The 22644-nt window shown below is 45.9% G+C and overlaps 1 protein-coding gene across 6 annotated transcripts in view; it reads right to left on the reverse strand.

Annotated features, from left to right (window-relative positions):
• The window catches only part of DGKI (diacylglycerol kinase iota), a 1070690-nt gene that overhangs the window by 201177 nt on the left and 846869 nt on the right, over positions 1 to 22644 (reverse strand). For all 6 annotated transcript variants that reach the window (XM_085652009.1, XM_085652006.1, XM_085652004.1 and 3 more), the window contains 2 exons: positions 20177 to 20217; positions 16826 to 16953 (listed from right to left, as the gene is read on the reverse strand). In XM_085652009.1, coding sequence (XP_085508135.1) covers positions 16826 to 16953; positions 20177 to 20217 — 169 coding nt within the window. The remainder of the gene's footprint in view (positions 1 to 16825; positions 16954 to 20176; positions 20218 to 22644) is intronic.

The raw sequence follows: 22644 nt of genomic DNA on the forward strand, positions 1-22644 counted from the left end.
GCGGAAAAACCCCGGCAACCAGGCAAGATTCGAGTGTGCATCGACATGAGGCTGCCCAACAAGGCCATCAAAAGGGAGAGGCACATCACACCCACGATGGATGACATAATCGCAGACCTTAACGGAGCACGGTGGTTCTCCAAACTAGACCTCAACGCGGGGTACCACCAACTAACGCTGGACGAAGAGAGCAGGTATATTACCACATTCAGCACGCACCTGGGGCTACGCAGATACCGACGCCTCAACTTTGGCATTTCTTCAGCAGCCGAAATATTTCAGAACACCATTAGAGACATCTTGCAGGGGCTACCGGGAGTGCTAAACGTCAGTGATGACATACTGATACACGCCACAACCGTGGATGAACACTACCGACGAGTCCGGTCCACATTGAAGAGGCTGAGGGAGTTTGGAGTCACGTTGCACAAGGAGAAGTGCCAGTTCTTCCAACAAAGCATCGAGTTCTTCGGATACACGTTTACCAACCATGGCATTCAAGTAGATCCAAGAAAATCACAGGCCATCAAGAACGCCCCACCACCAACTTCGGCGTCGGAAGTCAGCAGCTTTCTCGGGATGGCCACGTACTGTGGGCGGTTCATCCCGAACCTGGCCACCACGGCGGAACCTCTCCGACGCCTCACGAAAGCAGAGGCCCTATGGCGCTGGGGGCAAGAGGAAGAAGACGCCTTCAATGCGATCAAGACCACGCTCCTGGACCAGGCCACCCTGGTATACTTTGATCCGACCAGGAAAACAGAACTGCTTGTCGACGCCAGCCCGGTGGGACTGGGCGCGGTCCTTACGCAAGAGCAAGAGCCAGGAACGTGGGCCACCCTGGCATACGCCAGCAAGGCGCTCACCCCGACTGAACAGCGGTATTCTCAGATTGAACGCGAGGCACTAGCCATCCGATGGGGTTGCCGGCATTTCCACCTATATGTCTGCGGACACCCGTTTACTGTGGTGACAGACCACCAGCCTTTGGTGCCCCTATTCAAAGGGACAGCACCCCACCCCCCCCCCGAGGATCGAGAGGTGGGCCATTGGCCTACAGCAATACCAGATGGAGGTGACATACCGGCCAGGTGCGAAGAACCCGGCAGACTTTCTGTCACGACACCCGGAGAAGGAGGTGACATCTTCGGGCGGGAAGGAAGAAGAAGAAGAGACCGAGGCACACATCGACCTCCTAGCTGCTCTAACGTGCCCGCGGATCCTGACAATCCAAGAAATCATACGTGCTGGGGAGCACGACGCCGTGCTGGCAAGGACACGGGGAGCTCTTCAGAAAGGGTCCTGGGTTGATTTCCTGCACACCGCCAACTCGTGGGCAGATGAGGACAAGAAGGACCTGCAGCAGATGTGGCGAGTGCGGAATGAACTAAGCATGACCCGTGATGGTGTCGTCCTGCGAGGGTCTAGGATCGTCATGCCCGCTGCACTACGCCGTCAGGCCACGGCAATTGCTCACGAAGGCCACCAAGGGACGGAGAAGATGAAGACGCGGATGAGGGCGAAGATATGGTTCCCGGGGCTAGACGGCATGGTGGACGAAGTGGTAAGAAGCTGTGCCGCGTGTCAGGTGACGAGCGGCCCGGAACCTCCGGCCCCCATCGTGACAGAGGAACCAGGAAAATACCCGTGGGACAAGATCAGTATAGACTTCGGGAGCCTCCCAAACGGAAAAGTGTCGCTAGTGGTCATGGACAACTTCTCGAAGTATCCCCTGGTGGAAATTCTGCCGTCTACAGCCTTCATGTTCGTGGGACCAGCGCTGGAGAAAATATTTGCCATGTTCGGGCGGCAGAGTGACAATGGGCCACCCTTCCAGGGTCATGAGTTCCGGGAGTTCCTTCAGCGTCAAGGAGTACAACATCGGCGAATCACTCCCCAGTGGCCACAGGCCAACGGAGAAGTAGAGCGTTTCATGAGGACCCTGAATAAAGTCATCCGAATAGCCGGAGTAGAGCAACTAGACCCCGAGAGGGAAATCCAGCGATTCCTGGGAGAATATCGGAGCACGCCCCACTGCTCCACCAAACAAGCCCCGTGGTCTCTTATGCTCAATGGGCCCCGCCGCGATGGGCTACCCACAGCCCCAGGGTGGGCGCCCCCACCGTTCGAAACGGAGGAGGTCTTCCAAAGACGAGCACACCGCAACCGACAAGTAAGCCGAGCCAGAGGCAGTCAAGACCGCGACATCAGACCAGGGGACAACGTCCTCGTGAAGGACAGAAGGCCAGGAGGAAAGTTCAGACCCCGGTATGAACCAGGCAGCTGGACTGTGGCACAGAGGCGGGGTACAATGGTCACAGCAGAAAGAGGGGCGGAGTCGACCACAAGGAACATCTCGTGGTTCAAACGCATTCCGGAGGCCACCGACCGCGACCCGAGGGGACTGGACGGAGCGGAGGAAGAGATCTCAACCCCAGAGTTGGGACCAGGACTGACGTCCAGTGGGGCCTGCAGCGCCCCAGAGCAGAACCATCATACCCCCACGGAAGGTGAGGCCCCGAACAACCACCCACCCTGTTCCAGCACTCGTGCCACTGCCAGGTATGGTCTGAGAGCGAATCCTACACCCAGCAGCCGCCTTAAAGACTTTGCCTGCCACGCAAGTGAGTGACTATTATGGACTTTAGTTTATTTTGTTGTCCAAGTTGGGGAGGGATGTTACAATTAGCGCTCTAGCGTTTAACGCTAGAGCGCGCCGGGTGATTACGCAATGCGTACGCCACGTTCGTGGCGTACGCCTGTCTATAAATAATAAAGGGGCGCGGCCTGAGAGGCAGTCACGCGCCGACACGAGAACCTGGTGTTGTGTCCATTACTGCAGCGGCGGCGCGAACACCAGGGGGTCCACACCAGCGCAGGCGGCCCTCGCAACAGTCTTAACGAGCCCAATCCTATGCATGTTCAATTACATTTTGTGGGTCTGGAAGGAGTGGGGTCCTAGGTGGATGCTTGTGGACTGGGCCGGAGGCCGATCTCCTGCCCGTCTTCATGGGGGGCTATTAACAGAGGCGAGCAGAGGGCACCTTCTGACGCTGGACGGCTGTGCGCGAATTAACTGCGTTTCCAGCCCGCTCCCGCCGCAGATGTTCACAATTAAAATGTTCCGCAGCCGCGGCACTGGAGCTGCGGGCATCTGCCGCCCCTCGAGCGGCGCCGTGTTCGCGGGAGCTGGGGCGGCTTTGATTGGATAAGAGCGGGAACAGGCCAGGAATCATGGCGTGTTTTACTGCGCTCCTCCAGTATTTTATGGCGCTCCCGCCAACGCGTTTGCGGGCATGCAGAGGGCCTGGAGGGCGATCAGGGCTCTGCACGTCCCATAAACCGCAGCTCAAGCACCAACGTACAGAAGTCCATATCAATCAAATCCTGGGCACGGCTGAGCTTAATAGTGCGAATCCCCTGTCCGCTAAATCAAGTCACGCTAGGCATGCCCGGAGCTCCACTCACAATGGACAGAAGGATGAAGGCATAAATAGTGCAACAGTGCCACCCAGTGGCTGCTACTCAACATAGACATCGAGACACAGCTCAGTCGCAGACGTTTAAAGACAAAGAAAGTAGTCGTGACGTTTGAGACAAATGGGACACCGTCGAGAGACAGAGCTCGGTTACAGACGTCTAAAGAGATAGAGCTCAGTCACAAACGTCTAGAAACAAAGTAAACATCAACGGGAGACTTAGCTCAGTCACAAAAGTCTAAATACAACACTACGGCCGCCACCTGCCAGCTTGACAGAACTCCGCTCCTATGGACATACATTAGAATAGAGCCAGCCCCTTACTCTGATAGCCAGGCACAGGGCTTGCTCTCTGCTGCTGGTGAGTAAAAGCATTGACTATGCCAATAGGTCCCCTAATGAATGCACAATCAAGGCAGAACTAAAAATCAACGTGCACGAATCACTGCCTTGCTCCTATCTGTGCTGCTGCCAGAGAAAAACGCCATAAATGATCTAGTAGCCAAATTACTGGCAGTTGTTGACCCCCGATAACTCAAACTTTGGCAGCAGGGTGAATAAAACAAGCACTGGCTATTATTGTACAGTAACGTAAAGCATTACAGGTACATAAGACAGGAATATATATGCATCAGTGTGGAAGCAAGGAACTCAATCAGGGATTTATATAGTGTGACAAATCATCCGTGAGGGTTTTGAGGCGCTAGAGTTGCCAGCTGCTTCGTGGTGTTCATTTGAACAGCCAGGTTTTGAGTCCTTTCCTCAATTGCAGGAGAGATGAGGTGAGCCTGAGGTACAGAGGAAGGTTTTGCCAAGCTTGGACCACCAGGTGTGAGAAGGAGCGTCCTCTGCTGTTGCCATGGAGGATCGGGGGATGTCTGCGAGGAAGAGGGAGGTGGATCGTAGGTGTCTGGTGAGTTGGTTGAAGATTCATCCGTTTGTTGATGTATGCTGGTCCTTCGTTGTGCACGGCGTGGTATGCGTAGATGAGCATCTTGAACTGGCATCTCTCCAGGATCAGGACCCAGTGTAGCTTCTTGAGGTGGGGGGTGATGTGGGTCCATTTGGGGAGGTCGAGTATGAGTCTTGCCTCGGAGTTTTGTATTACCTGTAGTCTCTTCAGGAGGCGTGCAGTGATTCCTACGTAGAGTGTGTTCCCCGTAGTCCAGCACGCTGCTGATGAGGGCCTGCATGACGGTCCTTCTGGTATTGACTGGGAACCACCTGAAGATCTCGCGGAGCATGTGTAGGATGTGAACTGTAGAATAATATTGGTGTAGGTTAAAAGGATCCACCTACAGTTATTTTAGATTTGCCGGCTCTTCGAATAGGACCTAAACTCGACATCCTTTCCATTTATAGTCCTTTTTATTTGTACTCATTGTAGTCCCATTTCCCATTTTAGATGTTTTGGAAGCAATTCATAAAGGTATGTAAGAGTACCTAAAACGTGCTACAGGAGTACTACTTTACATACTTCAAAATTACTCCGTAAATAGGCCCTATATGTGCAAGGGCTGCATTATCTATGTCTGAACCTGCCAGAGAGAGGTGGAAAAGGCCTGTTATCGGAGCAGACATTGGCCAAAGGGGTCCAAAAGTATAGACTGGCCAAAAGAAGTCCAGTCGCAGCACTGCAAGGCCAGACATGGCATAGAAACTAAAAGGAAGGTTACCAATGCTGAGAGTTGGATAGCGCCAGGAGTGTTTTGTCGAAACACAGTGTAAACAGTGATCGTTGCATTGCAGAATTCTTACACAAAGATTATTATAAAATGCTTAGAATAGTCCTGTATTGCCCGAGCTCTCTGAGGGTTCCGCTACAGAAATACCAGGATGTTATACATTAATTTTACTGTGGCACAGTGAGACTGTGTGGGGTGCACTGCCAGAATTGCATGGTTTGCTGCAAACCTGGATATGCTGTCACTGCTTTAAATGCACAGATGCTGCAGGTGTTTCCAGTGCTTCAAAATCAGCAGTGTTGCAGGTGCGAAGTGGGGTGCATGGTCGAGATGAGCGTAGGCCACAGCATTGAAACCTCTGGGGGCGGGATGTGGGGTGCTGCAAGCTGTCCTATCTGGCATCATTGGAGCTCAGCCTGGGCCCAAGTATGGCAGTGCAACGCATAATGTGCGAGACTGATGGCCACTGATGGTGCCATGTGTTGGTCCCCGACTGGCACAACTGGGATCTATAAAAGTTCGAGATTGGGATAGGAGGACGGATTTCTCCATGGGATGTTTCAGGTGCATTGGTTAGCAGGGTGTTCTTGGCGCTATCAGAGCGCTAAAAGAGAGGTGGGTGTGTCTCAAAGTGAGAATGATATTAAATGCCACAGACCTGTTCTGAGATGTATTGATCTAGCTTTGTGTAGGCCTCATGTGGTAGCAGTGAGTAGCATCGGCTACAGGTCACAACTGAGGTGCACTGGTAGAGCTGCAGCTAGACCTCTATGGGATTAGCAAAGGATGTTGCAGATCTGGGCTGGGGTTCACTGACAGTGTGTGGGCTGAAGTACTTACATAGCTTGAGTGCTGTTTGTAAAGATGAGTAACCTCAGCTCACCTTTATGTTGACCAAAGTGTAGAAATGGAAGGGCAGGAATTGATGCAGGCTAAGATGTAAAAATTGATACTTGTATAGCGCACTACTCACCCGCAAGGGTCTCAAGGTGCTTGTACGAATACCGCTGTGGAACCCATCCTGGCTTTCCCTGTGAGGCGTCCACTCCTGGGCACCCCCAAGGTGGAGGCCAGGCATCCTTTAGCGTTGTGGGGGCCGTTGTGGAGATTAAGCAAGCTATTGCCCAGAGTTGCAGAGTGGGACTCCATGATTGGAATAAGCACCGAGGCGAGAATTATCATGTCCGTGGAATTTTTGAGCCCAAGACCGGCCGAGGCGGGGAATTGAACCCTGGTCCAAGGGCTAGACCGCTGTATCAGGGTCTGCCGCTCTAATCATTGAGCCACACTTCTCCACTCATTGAGCGACACTTCTCCACTCCAGATGAAAGTACATTGGTAGAGATGTCTGTGGGTATAAGCTGTGGAATAGGAAGGTACATCATGCAGATCAGGAATGAAGCTTGCACTGTCTGGTCTGGAACAGCAAGTGTGCTACAGGTCAGGACCGGGTGCGCTTACGCTGCACGATCACTTGGAACCTAATATTACACGCAGCCGAAGGGGGGCTCCAGATTTTGATTTCTAAGACTCCGCTTACGTCCCAGGGCAGCCTGGACAGTGACAGGTGTGTGGCATGTACTTCTATATATTGAAACCTGTTATGTGTGGGTAGCCATGGTAGTGGAATGATCTGATGTCATGTGGAATGTAGAAGGACTGTGAGGCAGATGAATCCTGGCAGCAGTCGTTGAGGATGGACGAATGGACTCCTTTATGAGGAATACATTTGCACTTGAAACTATCTACCTGTCGCTTGGATTCGTGTGCAAAGGCCTACTTGTCTCAAGGTGCACTGGGCGTGAACGGGATAATAGAGGGACGCATAGATGGTGCTACTAAAAGTAACACTCCTGGACTAGATCGACCTTTTATAAATATCCACAATAAAAATAAACGAAGAGGCAAACATGGGAGAGGAGAAGTGAAGCAATGAGAGGAGAGCTGCATGGAACACAGACAAATACAGATTATAGAGTGTTCTGTTCTTGCCGTGCACGGCTAGAGGTGAAAGGGCCGGACAGTTTCCAAAATGCACATACTGAGCAAGTATTCAGGGACTCTCCACATGCAAATCTCTGCAAGTATTACCTGGAGAAATGTGTACAAGGATATCAGTTCGAAGATAGGAATTGCTTGCAAATTTACTGATCAGTTGAGCCAAAGGCCCATTCTGAAGCTGAGCTCTTGAAGCTGGCAGGTACAACTGCCCGGGATAAGACTGTGTCCATGCGGTGATGGTACTTCTCGAATGCAGTTTTGCCAGATAAACTTATCAGCCCAAACAGACTGAGGAGAGGATCAGGGGAGCGATGCATGCATTTTAACGAGCAGAGGGTAAATCCTTTTTTTTTTAAACTCTGAGCAAATTCATTTTTTTAATCTGTGGTATGCGGATGGAAACTTCGGAAAATCCCGCTTGTTCCTGCTGGTTTTACATCTGCCTTAAATTAATTTAAACAAAGAACGAAATGCAAGCAGAATGCCCGGCAGCACAGGATTTGCACATCCTGCGCATTGAGAAACGGAATTCTTTTGCTATCTAGTAGTGGCAAAGGCTGCAACATCATAGCTAATTACTTAAATTAATGACGCCGTCTGGCCTCTGTCACTGCAGCAAAGCCTGTGCATGGAGAGGGCTCTGCAGAAAGACGCTGGACAAATGCTTGCCCGCCGAGGAATTTTCTTTCCTGAGCACTGTCAGAAGCCAAACAGGGTTAAGTAACTTAATGTAACTTTCATTCAGGTAAACATATGGGCTGCTCATAAAATCAAATGCGTTGGGGTTTCTTCCGTTTCTCCTTGTGGAGCAGAGGAGCACCCTTAATTCTGCTCCGCAGGTGGAAAACAAGACTAAATTTGCATGTTTCAGGCTTCGGGCAAATATTTTCCCTACTCCTGATTTTAACCTTAGTACTTAAAGTGGCCCAATAAGAGACACAAAGCGCTGTTTACATTCTACAATACAAACACAATACAATCCTTAGGCCAAGTTTACAGTTCTACAATACAACACAACGCACTCTTTAGGCACAGTTTAGATCAGCCTTTTCCAACGAGTTGCTCGCGAGTCACTGGGAGCTCTCCAGCTACTCATAAGTAGCTCTCCTGTGTATTGTATAACACACTTTATTCGATATAAAAATATCATAAAAGTACGAACATAATTAATTCATCAATAATCAATAAAAGTCCATCATTATACAGCATGTGACAATATAAAAATAGAATAAAAAAAAAAGGAGTATATACAGATAAAAAGAACATAAAAATCACTTCCTGATTTGACAGAGCAAAATACACATGTCACTCTAAAGGCCTAACTCTAATTAGGACTCAACAATTTGGTACACGTCAACCAGGCACACGCGAAAAATTTAGCTACCCCACAAACCATGTCAAGGGAAGAGGTATCAGTTAGAATAGAGCGCAACGCCACCCTAAAATCCAAAACCCCCAAATTTCTGCAGATTGGGCTAAGCCATTTCCTCCTTGCCTCCCTATAAGCCGGGCACGCAAAGAGGAAATGGGAGATGGATTAATTGGGGGCACAACACCCGGGGCAGTTGGCAGGTGTTGCGCTCTGTTTTTTCCAGCCCACCACCAAGGCATTGAGCGTGAGGATTCCTAACCTGAGCTTCATGTAGAGTGTTCTACCTCGTGGGGATTGTATAAAGTCGAGATACTGCTCAGTTTTAATGTCAGGCTTGTGCTCCTGGAACTGATCAGTAAGGATCCCTCGATTGGGATGTCTTCCTCTCCCTTCACCCAGTCCCAATAAGCTTTTTTAATAATTTGCTTTGCGGGTGGAATCTGGCTGGCCCATGCCTCCCCAAAACCGATTTCTATGGCCAGCTGTTTTAGATTGCAGATCCATTTTATCTTGTTGCCTGTATCTAAGTTGATAATCTCATTCAAGGCAGCAGCATAGCTGGCCAGTTCAGGGGTGCGTCTCAAGCGAACCCAGAAGAGCAACGGGTGCAATCTTACTATGTCCTTGATAGAGCGTTTACCCAGGTCACCACGAAGCGGTATCAAGGGGGTAGAAGATGGTAGAGAAACCAGTCCTCTGTAGAAATGATTCTCGGATCTCTCCAGGTCACTGATATTCTCAAACCCCCATAGCTCCGCCCGTATAGTGCTGAGGGTAAAGCCTCCCCGTCGTAGACCACAAGGGCCGGAACAACTGGTCTACTAAGGGAAAGTCGCTGCTCTCTTAAAATTGCCCCCGCCACCCTCTTATGGTTAAGGAGCATTTTCGCTAGATGGCTGTTCCATTTCATCTTATAGTTGATCCTAATGCCCAAGTAATCAAAGGAATCTACAATATCTAGTGGCGTGCCATTGAGTGTGATCCCATTCCTGAAACGTTTGGATGGGGATAGTGTCATTAGTTTTGTTTTGGTGGTACTTATCACTAAACCCCGTGCATCGCAAAACTTGCTAAACCTATCGAGCAGTTTTTGCAGACCACTTGGACTTTTAGACATCAGAAGGGTGTCATCAGCGAAGAGGAGAGTAGGAGATTTCTCCCCTGCCAGGGTTGGGGCATCAGATGGATCCTCTCTCAAATGGTCAACCACCCCATTTATAAAGAGAGAAAACAAAGTTGGAGCCAGCACGCAACCCTGGCGTACTCCCCTATTCACTGCCACCCTTTCTGTCAGTTGGCCCTGATTGCCCCACCTAATTTTAGCGTAGTTCCCCTCGTGGAGACGCTTGGTAATATCAAGGATCAAAGATGGAAAACCCAGGTCGGACAACACCTGCCAGAGCTTGGCACGAGGTTTCAGGTCAAACGCGGTCTTAAGATCGATAAAAGCCAAATATAGGCTACCTTTCCCAAGAAGCTCTCCTGTGTGCATCCCAGCCTACTAAATTAACACCTTCCCTGCGGGGGTAATTCCCCCACGGTGCGGGGGGGGGGGAGCCGCGGCAAAACTATACTCACAGTGGCTATACTCACAGTGGAGCTGTGCTCATGACGAGCTGAGCTTGTCACGACCCCGCCCACTGATTAATTCTCCAGCACAGGCGGGGAATTAATCGCGCGTGGGCGGGCCGCGGCCGTTATGACGAGATCAGCTCGTCATGAGCACAACTCCACTGTGACTCATGCCGAGCTGAGCTCTGGCTCAGTAAAAAAAAAATGATAAGGTTGTTTTATTATTACTTTATTTCTCACTTTTGCCTCTGCTTGCTATCAGCAGTGGGACGATGCTCTTCCACCATTAACGGAGGAGCCACCCCTGCTTTGTTGTACTTATAAACATTTTTTTCAGTCACGTTACAGCACATTGTTCATGTAAACAGTATTCCTCTTATTCTCTGCTTGGATATGTTATAAACCTATGGTATGCAAAAAAGACAGGAGTCATATCTTTCCATAAGGATTATATTATTATACTATTTGAGTGGCTGGGAGCTTTCTTTTCATTTGTTTGGCTGGCAGGGTGTAATGTTAAGAATTACACATAGTTTGATCCACCTCTTTTATGCAATCCAATCCTCCTGCTCTATGGAGTAGGTGAAGAAAGACTTCATGACTTGCATGGAAGCCATCAAGGCCAACAAGATGCATATAGACAGATGAAAAACTATATTCTTACACTGTTTCGAGTCAGAGAGAATGTTAGGAAGTCTTTTCTGATTAGACAAGAATGCTTAAAGGATTTGCTCATAGAATCAATTTAAAGAAAAGCCCTAATCTGAGAAAACCAAAGGTAATGGGGTACCAATTAGTGTGAGGGTCACATTGAAGGAAATGTTAGAGTAATTAGCAAAGGGGAGAAATATCGAGGAGGAAGTGTCATCTGAATGGGTGCCATCCCAGAGTCCTAGCCAGGAAGGTGGATAGCTCGTTAAGAATCTGTCTAGATTTGAGAGCATTTTATTGCACTATTGCAATTACTACTCACCTACTACAGAACTTGAGATAGTAGCCCCTCTGGAAGGTGCAACTATATTTTCCACATTGAACCTGTGATCTGCATACCACCAAATTGTGTTGTCGCCAAATTTCAAACCTCTCATTGCCCTTCTTATGCCACAGGGGTTGTTCCAGTTCAGAAAAATGCCTTTGCATTGGCCAGAGTGGCCTCTCTTTTCTAGAGAGCCATGTACCTGATTTCTAAAGATGCGGACATATTTGTCAAGTGTTTCCAAGGCGATGACTTGATGTTCTTAAAGGGCAAAAAAGATTCACATCAAGGAAGTACAGAGGAGGTTGTTTGAGAATGGTTTGACATTGAAAGAAGAAACAAACAAGCAATTCCACAAGAAAGCAGAATAAACTATCAAGTAATGGCATAGTGTCTAAGAAATCACAGGTAGGCACAATCCTAAGGGTTCCTGCCTCAGATAACATGGAGAAATTGCGATTTTTGTCAGGACCATGAGAATATGAAAGCACATTTTAAATAACTTCACAGAAATGACAGAACCATTGAGGAAACATGATAGGATGAAAGGAGAAATATTGGTCTGAAAAATATCAAAAAGCTTTTAAGCAGACCAAATTGGAGATTGCCCAGGCTCTCACATTGAAACTATTCTGCGTCACTTGGTTGTGACAATGGATGACAGCATGTATGTAGTGGGACCTGTGTGTCGCAGGGGGCAGACAAACAAGAGAGGAAGAATGTTGAGTGGCATGGACAGCAGGTGCACAGTGACTGAAAGAGTTGCTGGCAGGTGTATGGGCTGTTTAACATTTAAAAATCTATATTTGCGGGAACCAGTTTGTCCTGAGATCAGATCCCAAATTTCTTGTGGGGATTTTATCTCCTGATGGTGGTGAAATTTAACGGCACACATTACAAGATTGTCGTCAAGGTTACAGAAGTACTGTTTCCAAGTGGAATACATGCTTAGCGAGAAAAATATAACAGCGGATTGTTTATCAAGGCTTCCTTACTTTTCTAAAGTGCCTGGTGATGTGGAAAATAGTAAGTTGGATGTGGTAGCCTCAAAAATGTTTGTTATATGATGCCATTCCATTTTAGAGTGTTTGCCATGAGATGGAAGTTGAAGGGATCTAATTTTTACGTTGGGAAGTGTGTGCCACCAATATCAATAAAAACAAGATTTTGTAAATTGTCCATGAGTGGCATCCTATAATGTCTTTCATGAAAAGGTTATAAAGAATGTTTTTGATGGTATGGGTATTGACAAAGCTGCATTTAAGTGGTTGAGGGAGGGCTTAGAATGTTAAAGACCTAGTCTGCCCTATTAACCCGTGTGACTTGGCTTACGTAAGCAAGCGAAAAGTTTGTGTTTTGAAATTTCTGAACCTTTCCATCAGCTACCTTGTGACTCATAGTATGCTTTGGTTTTGGGTGGATTACCATTTAAAGTGGGCCAAAGTTAAATTTGCTAGTCACATCACCACTGACAAAGCCACTGAGATTTTTATGGAAGGTTTCATGAGAGAAGTGTACTGTGAAACATTGGTAATGGTTTCCAATTAGTTTCACATAAGATGACAGAGTTCTTGTGTGGGGTTAAGCACATGACCACAGCCTTGTATGATCCCCATGTCAATGGTTAGTAGAATGCTTTAACTGAGTCCTTAAAGTGAGTAGAGTTTTGGCCCAACGGATTAGATTGGAAGAAATTTCTTTGAGAGAACCTCTGGCGGTATTTCATCAGTTTGGATTGTACCATGAAATATCAAGTCTAAGAATATTATGGCATCGTAATATCGTACACAAAATGTCAAAGACCAAAATATAGAAAGATAAGTGCATATAGAGGAAGTATAGTTTTACCATTCTTAACTCTGCATCTATATATATATATATATATTATCTACTGGCGGTCAAAATTCTATTTTGAATAACTTTGGCGCCGGTTGACGAATCTTCGCAAATTTTTCAAAACTAATGGGGCGCTCCGCTCAGCTCCTACCCTGAAAGTCTCGGGGGGATTCGTCAAGCGGGGGCCGAGAAAAAAGGGGGGTCCCAAAACACGTTTTCCCCATGCATTTTCTTATAGGACCTTTAGTCGAAGGTACAGCCCGAACGGCTGAACAGAATTACTTGAAATTTGGCAGAGAGGTAGTCCTCAGGTCAGGGATGTGCCTTTTGGATATATGGTGTCAATCTGTTCAGTAGTTCCTGAGAAAATTGCAGTTAAAAGCACATACATATCTATAGCCGCGCACCGTGCGCGCACCGTGCGCGCACCCTAACGTGCGCGAGCGTAATTCTGATTGGTGGTTACATGTCAGTCAACATTCGAATCGGTCGAAATCAGGAAGTGTCGGCCGCCATTTTGTTTGTTTTCAGTGCGAGAGTGAAAAAGGAAGGTGGCGAACGTGAAAAGGGGGCAGGGTAGAGAGTTGCTGATCCCCTAGCCTTTGTCAGGGGGTCCCTGAAGGACCCCGAAGGCAGAAAAAAAAATGTAATTTTTTTTTAAAAAAATCGCGGGGTGCGCGCACGGTGAAAAGCCATCAAAAAAAAAAAAATTTAATACGTAGTTTATTGTCAAATAAATATATAAAAAAAAATAATACATACATGACTTAGCATTTAAAAAAACGTACAAATTCACTGAAAAAACCATAGGTTTCACACACGTTATAGTTAGGAATTAGCATTTAAAAAACCTTGCAAATTCACTTAAAAAACCATAGGTTTCACACATGTTATAGTTAGGTGGATATTTCACTCGTAAAAAAACAATGAAATTCCCCCGTTATAGTAAGTTCAGATAACTATAACTTGTGCGACCGCCACTCTATCACAAGGATGATGTCATCAGTGATGTCATGAGTGATGCCACTGACCATGTCATGAGTGATGTAATATGTGACGTCATGAGTAGGATTGCGGGCGCGCGAGTTATAGTTATCTGAACTAACTATAACGGGGGAATTTCATTGGTTTTTTACGAGTGAAATATCCACCTAACTATAACATGTGTGAAACCTATGGTTTTTTAAGTGAATATATATATATATACACATATATATATATATTTTTTTATATATATATATCTATATATGTATATATATATTACCTACTATTTTCGGAAAATCGCCGATTACGCTTACCGTACGCGCACGGTAAAAAATTATAAAAAAAAAAAAACTATCCACATTCTCCCCACCCCGTGTGCAAATGGTGCCCGAAGAATACATTTCACAAAGATGCGCAAAATATGTCCCCCATGTGCACACGGTGCGCGAAGCGCATCGTGCGTACATGGCCCATCCCGCTTAACGTGGGCACGCGGTGCGCGCAGCGCACCGCGTGACCACTGTGCGTGCACGGCACTAACTGCGTAAAGTGGGCGCGCGGTGCGCAAAGCGCACCGCGCGCACGGAACGAACTGCGTTAACTGGGCGCGCACGCCAAGAATGGCGTAAAGTAACTTAGCATTTAAAAAACCTTGCAAATTCACTGAAAAAACCATAGGTTTCACACATGTTATAGTTAGCTGGACATTTTACTGATAAAAAACCAATGAAATTCCCCCGTTATAGTTACTGCAGGCAACTATAACTCACGCGACCGCAATCTTCTGCTGATGACATATGTGTCTTTATGAAAAAAAAATATTTGTAATATATGTAAAGCTAAAATTTTATGGAAGAAGACATGGGCAAATAAGTGTCTAAATACAGTATTAGCATCAGCAGAGGATTGCGGTCGCGTGAGTTATAGTTGCCTGCAGTAACTATAACGGGGGAATTTCATTGGTTTTTTATCAGTAAAATGTCCAGCTAACTATAACATGTGTGAAACCTATGGTTTTTTCAGTGAATATATATATATATATTGTCTCACCACATATATGTGGAGTTGGAGCTAAAAAATCTATACATACTTACCTTTTGATATTTTGTTCTTCTATATTCTGTGTACAATAATAAGGTCCCAAGATTTTCCCTACTCAATATTGAGGCGGTACACCATAACTTTGCACAGCAACACAGAGGTCAGAACCTCCATGTTACTTAAGGGAAGGGATCACACATCTAACCTTTGAACATGGTGGTTCAAAAAGAGGTCTGGGGAGAAAGGATATGAAATATTTGAAATTAAAGCAGTAGCCAAGAAGGTAGCTAAAGGCTAGAACTGGTGAAGGATAAGCATGATTGCAAGAACATTTTTGGTGTGCCTGATTTCAAGGAGATGCCAGTTAAGGTCATAAAGGTTAACCCCTTAAGTTTGGTGATCCCGGGTGAAGGCATGTGCAATGTTAGATGGGGCACGGGATGTGAACTTAGGGACTCAGATGCTCAAGATTCATTCCCAGAGAAAATTGCCACTGAATGACAAGCTAGACTGGATTCCAGTGTGGAAGAAATACAGAATGCTTGCAGAGGGAGTAGTAACATAGGTGTTGGTGACAGTTTACAATGGGGATTAATAGCCAGCCCAGTCACGCACCTGGGAAGAATTAGGTATCAGTCTATTATGCTCAAGGATTGTGTGTGAAACTCTTTCCAATGTATATTGTATAGCTTTGTCTTACCATCTGGTTTGATGAAAAACTCTCCTTCGATTCCCAGATTACTACCCTCGCAGGGAAATGTTTTGGGATGCTGAGATCCTAGGAGAAAATTCTCCATCTCTTTCCTTAATCTTCCCAAAAAACTGTAGTCCAGGCCCTGGTTATATTCAGGCTGGACTACTACAATGTTATCTACTTGGATGTATCCCAGTCCTGTCTGAGTATGCTTCAGCAGATCTAGAAAGCTGTGGCTCGGGCACTGGTCAGGCTACCCAAGCATGCCTCTAGTAGTACGGCGCTGAAAAACTGCATTGGCCGTCAGTGAGGTAAACAGTTACTTGTAAAGCTCTCTGCTACTGCTACAAAGCTGTTTCCTCTCTAGACTCATCTTATCTCCAGTCGATGGTGAAACCTTAGGTTCTGTCTAGGAACTTAAGATGAGCTGAAGCAAAGTGTACTGTTAACCCAAAATTTTAAAAGCGCCAGAATAGGAGGCAGTTTCTTTAGCCATCTTGCGCCAAAAAAGTGGAACTCGCTACCTGTTGTTATTCGGAAAGCTCCATCTGAAACTCTTTTAGGAAAAAAACTAAAAACATGGCTCCTTGGATCTGGTTGAGACCTATCCAGCAGGAAGGGAAACATTATTTTTCTGGAATCAGAAACCTAGAGCTGGTACACTTCGCAAGAAGTAGCTATATGCTTTATAAATCTCATTATTATTATTACAATGGTTTTATCCTTTATTTCTCTTCCTTGTTTTTTTCACTTTTGTTAAGGAACAAGGTGTGGTGTATTCTATCTTCTTCTCTTCCTCTAGGAGCTTTCCTTTACTCCCTCACTTTTCCTTCCTTTTTATTAGAATGTTTGTCCATTGCTGTCGCACATGTAGCTTTGTACTGCTTACATTCTACATTTGTCACTTATGAACATAAGCTTTGTGGTGGACAGAGAAGATTATATTCAAATTCTTAATACTGTGTTGTGTCATCATGACAGTGCATCCAAAATCTTGTATATTGCAAAATCTTAGTTTTTTCCAGTGAATCTAATATACTACATCTAAACCTGTAATGCCTGATAATGTAAACAAAACAGATGCATACAGTGTCTCTCAGTCATAATTTCACTACCCAAATTGTAACCCTGCTACTTTAACCATGTCAACCCGAAGTCACTGGTAGGGACATCACCAAAGCTCACCCTGAAGCCTGTTCCATCACCAAATCAGGCATTCCTGGTGGGGTAACTTCCGATGGTGCCTCCAGCACTTCTGGGTCGAGGATGAAAATCTCTTCTTGAGAAATCTCGGTCACGAAGTGCAAATGTTCCTGCCAATAGAAAGGGGGACAGTTTGTAAGGCATGAAGATTTTTGTAAAGTCATTAATGGCAATGAATTTTTCTGGGATGATAGTGATCTTAAAAAAGGTGATACTGAAGGCGATAAGATAGATGCTTAAAGCTTGGCATTGCAAGTAATGGAGCTAGGATACATAGACATGGATTAGGGCATAGACACAGACTATTGGCTGGGTCGCAGCAAGGCTTTATCTGGAGGCATGCATGCAGACATGGATTTCTTTTTAAATCTATCTGGACAATCTCAGATAGGACGGAGCTGAATCAAGACATGAACGGAGGCCAGTTGGATGGTTTGAAGAGGAACATGAGCTAGGGTGTTTGTGAATCTGAGTGCTGGGATGGAAGGGCTTTTCTTCCATCCCATTTCTTTTCTGACAAACCATATAAGGTGTGTCAGAAAAGAAAGTCCTGTATACCTCTGTCCGTGCACTGTTACCCCCAAAAATCAGAAATAAATCTAAATTTTGCATGAAACGTGCACCCCTTCCAGTAATTCTGACTGTGAGATGATTTCCCTCTTGACAGTAACTATGCAGGGCTGGGTTCAGAAAATACTTTGGGAGTGTACATGGACCCCCAGCCTCAGCAGGGGTTTTCATGCTGCTTACTGAGTTGGATAGTAATGAGTCCAAAGCCCCAAAGGAGTAGAGGAACTAGTCGCCTCGAAAGCCCTGGAGTGTTGCACATGGTGGGGATCAACACTGACATTTAGGACTGGGAGCTATTTTTCATCATCAAACCTAGACCCAGTGCAAAAGAGAGTGAAAGACAGAAAATTGAGACAGCAAGAGGAAGAGAAAGATAGGGAAAACATCAACAAAGGGAGACCTATCGACAGCCTTTGATACGGTGAACCACAAAATATTAGCCGGTAGACTTGCGGAGTTGGAGATCTAAGATTCTGCCCTCTCACTGTTACTGTCCTATCTTGCCAACAGAACCTTCTCCGTTGAATTGGGAGCCTTCTCATCCAAGCTTTTTAAACTGCCTTGTGGGGTGCCTCAGGGCTCGTCTCTTAGCCCTACGTTATTTAATGTATATGTGGCTCCTCTTGCTTCAATTATACGGCAATCTGGATTTTCTGTCGTCTCTTACACAGACGACACACAGTTGGTGCTGTCAGTCTCAAGCAATGTGGAGGAGACTGCCGACCGATTTCAGAGCTGTACGTCACAAGTAAACCAGTGGATGCAGTCTAACTGCTTGAAATTGAACGGCGGAATGACTGAGGTCCTGCTGCTGGGCGCCGACACAACCTTTTGGTCGCCCAGGTGGTGGTTTGATAATCCGGGAGATTGTACTACCCCAGTGCCCAGTGTTAAAAACCTTGGAGTCATCTTCGATGACAAATTAACATTTAGTAATCGGATTAACAAGCTCTCCTCCACTATCTGGTTCATTCTTAAAATGATTAGAAAAATCTGCCCATTTATCCCTCCTGATGCAATTAAAACCTTGGTCACAGCATTGGCCCTTTCGAGATTGGACTATGGGAATGCACTATACCTGGGAATTCAATCCCAGCATCTACTTAAACTGCAATGTCTACAGAACGCCGCTGCGAGATTGGTACTAAACATCCCTAGGTTTCAATCAGTTTCTCACGGTTTAAGAGGTCTTCATTGGCTCCCGCTGAAAAAACGGATCAAGTTTAAATCTCAATGTCTAGCCTTTAAAGCTTTACAGGGTATAGGGGCGCTCTTTCTGTGGACGCATCTGAAATGGTGTGCGCCGGCCAGAAGCTTAAGATCAGCCCACACTAAACATCTGCAGACACCTAAATGTAAAAAGGCCCGATGTAGTGGCAGAAGCTTCCCGTTAGGGACAGTCAAGATCTGGAACCAGCTCCCCATTTCCATAAAGAGCAGCCCATCCCTCTGGTCCTTCAGAAAGGCACTAAAAACCTGGCTCTTTAACAACTGATCTTGATCTTCCTGGATTCCCGCCAATACCTGGCAAACTACCGTTCCTAGCGCCAAGACGCCTTTGGGCATTTGTCGTGCTTTATAAATACATGAATCAAATCAAATCAGACAACAGGGAGGAAAAAGAATGAGATCAAGAATTAAGAAGATGAGGGTGTGGAAGAGAGAAGCATGAGATGTGATCAAGATGAGGAAGCCTTGGTATTCGGCAACCACAGCACTCAGCTGCACCAGTGGAGGTCATTTAAGAAAATATTTTAGCCCCAGCCTTTTTTCTTAAACAATTAAGCACTACTGCGGTCTCTTGCACGTGCTCAATATCTTAAGATGGTCCCACTGGCTCCAAAGAGTAGCCTGATCAAAGTGTAATCATATAACTGATGCCAAACACCCCAAGCCTCAAGAGCCGTCGGCAGATGTGTGCCATTGTGGAGCTATATAGCGATTCCTGAAGACCAGCTGTTGGATCTCTCTGGCTACTTTTGAGACCCAGTACCTCTTCCTCAACTAACTGAGCACCCATATTTCAGCAAAATGTATTTTTAATATGCGATTACCTCTTCATGCCCATGTACATCTTCAACTAAACTATACACAGATTCACGGTTATTATTACTACTATAAAGTGTACATACACCTCCTATAACAGACAGTCTACACACTGAAAGGCTGCTTGATCATTTAGGCTCCAATGCTTGATGTCTAAATGTAAAGCCCTTTGCCTATATGTACCTCCGTGAGGCAACCCGCCAAATGGGTGAATGTTTTCCATGTTGTCTGCATTCTCCTACTCTTTGATGATTGCCTTCAGGAGCAACACATATTACAGGTTAGTATTGCCTCAAGCAATGCAACTCTGTTGCCTGCTCCCTCTGCTGAATCACTCACTTCAATCAGGTATGCTAACCCAAACTCTAAGCAGCGGTGGCCTGTGACTGTGACACATTACACAGAGCAGGTTAGGCATGGGCTGTGCCTAGCTGAAGGCCACAAAGAGCAAGATAGACAGGCACTGTTCAGAGTTGGACAGGTACACATTACAAGAATGAAAAAGAGATTTGCATAGTATGACAGCTGCAGATTTCACAGGTGGCAGACAGAGACCACACGGGATGTGAGAGGGACACACCATACAAAGGGTAGGAGATAAACATTGCACATGGGATGAGCAGGTTGTTTTGTTATTGTTTCCATGACAAAGCCTTTTTTCACACAAAAGAACCTGATGATGCCCTCAGTTTGCCAATCATCTTGCCTGGAACGTACCTGAGATCTATCGATGCGGTAGAATCGGTCCGCCGATGTCGCTGTGGAAGAAACAACACATAGTTTAGTTGGAAACATTTGGCGTGCAGCATCCCACAGTATCAGTCCCTGCAGGCAAGCACTGGATAGAACAGAAAGATTTGCCTGCCGATGAGAACAGGCACATGTCTGACACTTATTTAACTCAAAGCTCTTCAAGATAATCCCCCTTTTCACTGGTTCCTGTAGCAGTCAGTTATTACTGAGCAATATCTATGGAAGATACTGTCAGTTACCACTGGTGCTGTTCCAGGGCCAGCCACGTGGGTTTGAGCTCCAGGAGGTGAGAAATTCACTAAAATTGTACAGCATCCAAAGTAACTGAAAAACCCATAGCCCAGAGTCACACAATGTCAAAAGGAAATGTAATGTCTCCTCCTAAGACACTACTGACAATGGGATTTCCAACGATGAAAATATTGTGTATTAATTCCCTAAAAATGAAACTATTATACTTAAAGAGCCCGAATAGCTCATCAAAAGTTCCAACAATGAAATACCCAACACTGCAAATGCAAGCTTTGATATGCCAGACAACGAAAATGCGAATGTAGCCACAGACAGGAGATCTGTGTAACACTAACAATGCATTAGCCATTGAAGCTTAGTCTCAGTGCAATAATATTAACAGCTTTATCATGTAAATGTGAAAGCTGGTGGAAAGCGTATGCCACTGTAACCAAACCCCTACGCACCATACAGACCTCTTTTGGAAGCGCCCTTAGAAAAATTGATTTGCTCAGTGAACACTACACAAAATAATACATTCAATGTTTATAGAGATGTTTTAGGTTGTGAAGGGTCCAGTTCCCAAAATAGCAAGTGTTGAGAATGGGAAACATTGGGTCTGGTAGTAGATATCAACAATTAGACACAGTTCAGAGGGGAGGCCAGTTTACATCCAAATTGGTATCACAGTCAAAGTTCAACATATAGTGATTCTGGAGCTTAGCTAGATCTCAAATAACACACCATGTTGTTCCCACAGAACACACAGGCTTCCAGGCTGCAGCTAGGAAATTTAAATGCAGAGTTGGGGTTCAACCATGAAATCATATGATGATATCTTGGAAAATGTAAACACCGGTGACATAGTTAAAACATGTCTTTAATTAAGACCACTGGCTACAGCCAAAAGGATGCTATCTGAAGGTCAGGGCCAACGAGTAAATCTGTCTCTGACTCTGGTTCTTGAAATAGGCCGATATGGGTTTCTACAAAGTAAGAATTGGCTGGGGTGATGATGCAGGCTCACAACACTTAGTTCTGAAATGCTTCTTTGAAGATCCTCTATCTGGTAACATAGATGTCCTTTGGTCGGTTTTGGCCAAGTCACCTGCAAGGATCTTAAAACTTCTGTATGGTTCTCTTCTTCAAGATGTTCTTCACCAAGGTGTCTCCCAACTGAGTCTTGTTCTTCAAAATGCTCCTCTTCAAAATTCTTCACAGATCCTTACTCATGAGAGCACGCTTCAAGTTTGATGGGGGATCCGTTTACATCAATACTTGTGTATAAGTAGGAATGTGCCCTCAGCCACAAAGTACAGGTCTTAACTGTAAATTCTGCAAATACTCTGCCACTTCTTGGGATTTCATTGAGCAGGCACCACGATTGCAGCCTATACAGGCATTCTTTTAAAGAGCAATGTGAACAATTGATGGCCAGAATGTTGAACAATGTCAAAAAATCATCCCAGTACAAAGAGCTGGGCCTAAATCCATCGTTTTTGGTTTCCATGCCATTCCAGTTTAAACCCAGCCATATGCAAATAGGGAACAGTCCAGCCCGAACTGCCGGGCCAGGTACTCCCTTGACCGGAAACGAGCATCCTGGGACTGGTTTCGGGGTATCACCCCATATCAGCCAGGCTAGCTTGACTCCAGTGGCATGGAGAGCACGGGACCACGTCTGGGCGTACCCATCCCACTCAGGTTGAGAAATGCAAAAAGAACAATTAATGGACAGAATGCTGAACAATGTCAAACATTCGCCCCAGTAAAGAGATCTGGGCCAAAATTCATTGTTTCTCTGCTCCCCATGCCATTCCAGAGTTAACTAAGCCATTTGCAAATCAGTCTTGATCCTGTTCCCCATAGGAACAGTGCAGCCTGACCAGGTCCAGGTCTTCCCTGGACTGGAAACAAGCATCCTGGGACCAGTTCTGGGGTATCACCCCTCATCGGCCAGGCTAGCTATACTCCAGTGACATGGACAGCATGAGACCTTTTAAAGAGTACAGTATATAGGTTTAGGGAGATGTGAGAAATTAGGTTACAAGATTACTTGGGTGTGAGTCCTGGTCAAGCAGCAACCACAATCCTTGTCAGGGTAAAGCACAAGCAGAGCCCAAACTAACTTGGCATAGAGCAGTCAACCTTAATATAGAGGTAATGTGTAAAGTATTTGTGCAACACTTCAAAACAGTGAA

The sequence above is a fragment of the Triturus cristatus genome, chromosome 4_1 (genome assembly GCF_964204655.1).
Source record: "Triturus cristatus chromosome 4_1, aTriCri1.1, whole genome shotgun sequence".
Taxonomy (NCBI): domain Eukaryota; kingdom Metazoa; phylum Chordata; class Amphibia; order Caudata; family Salamandridae; genus Triturus; species Triturus cristatus.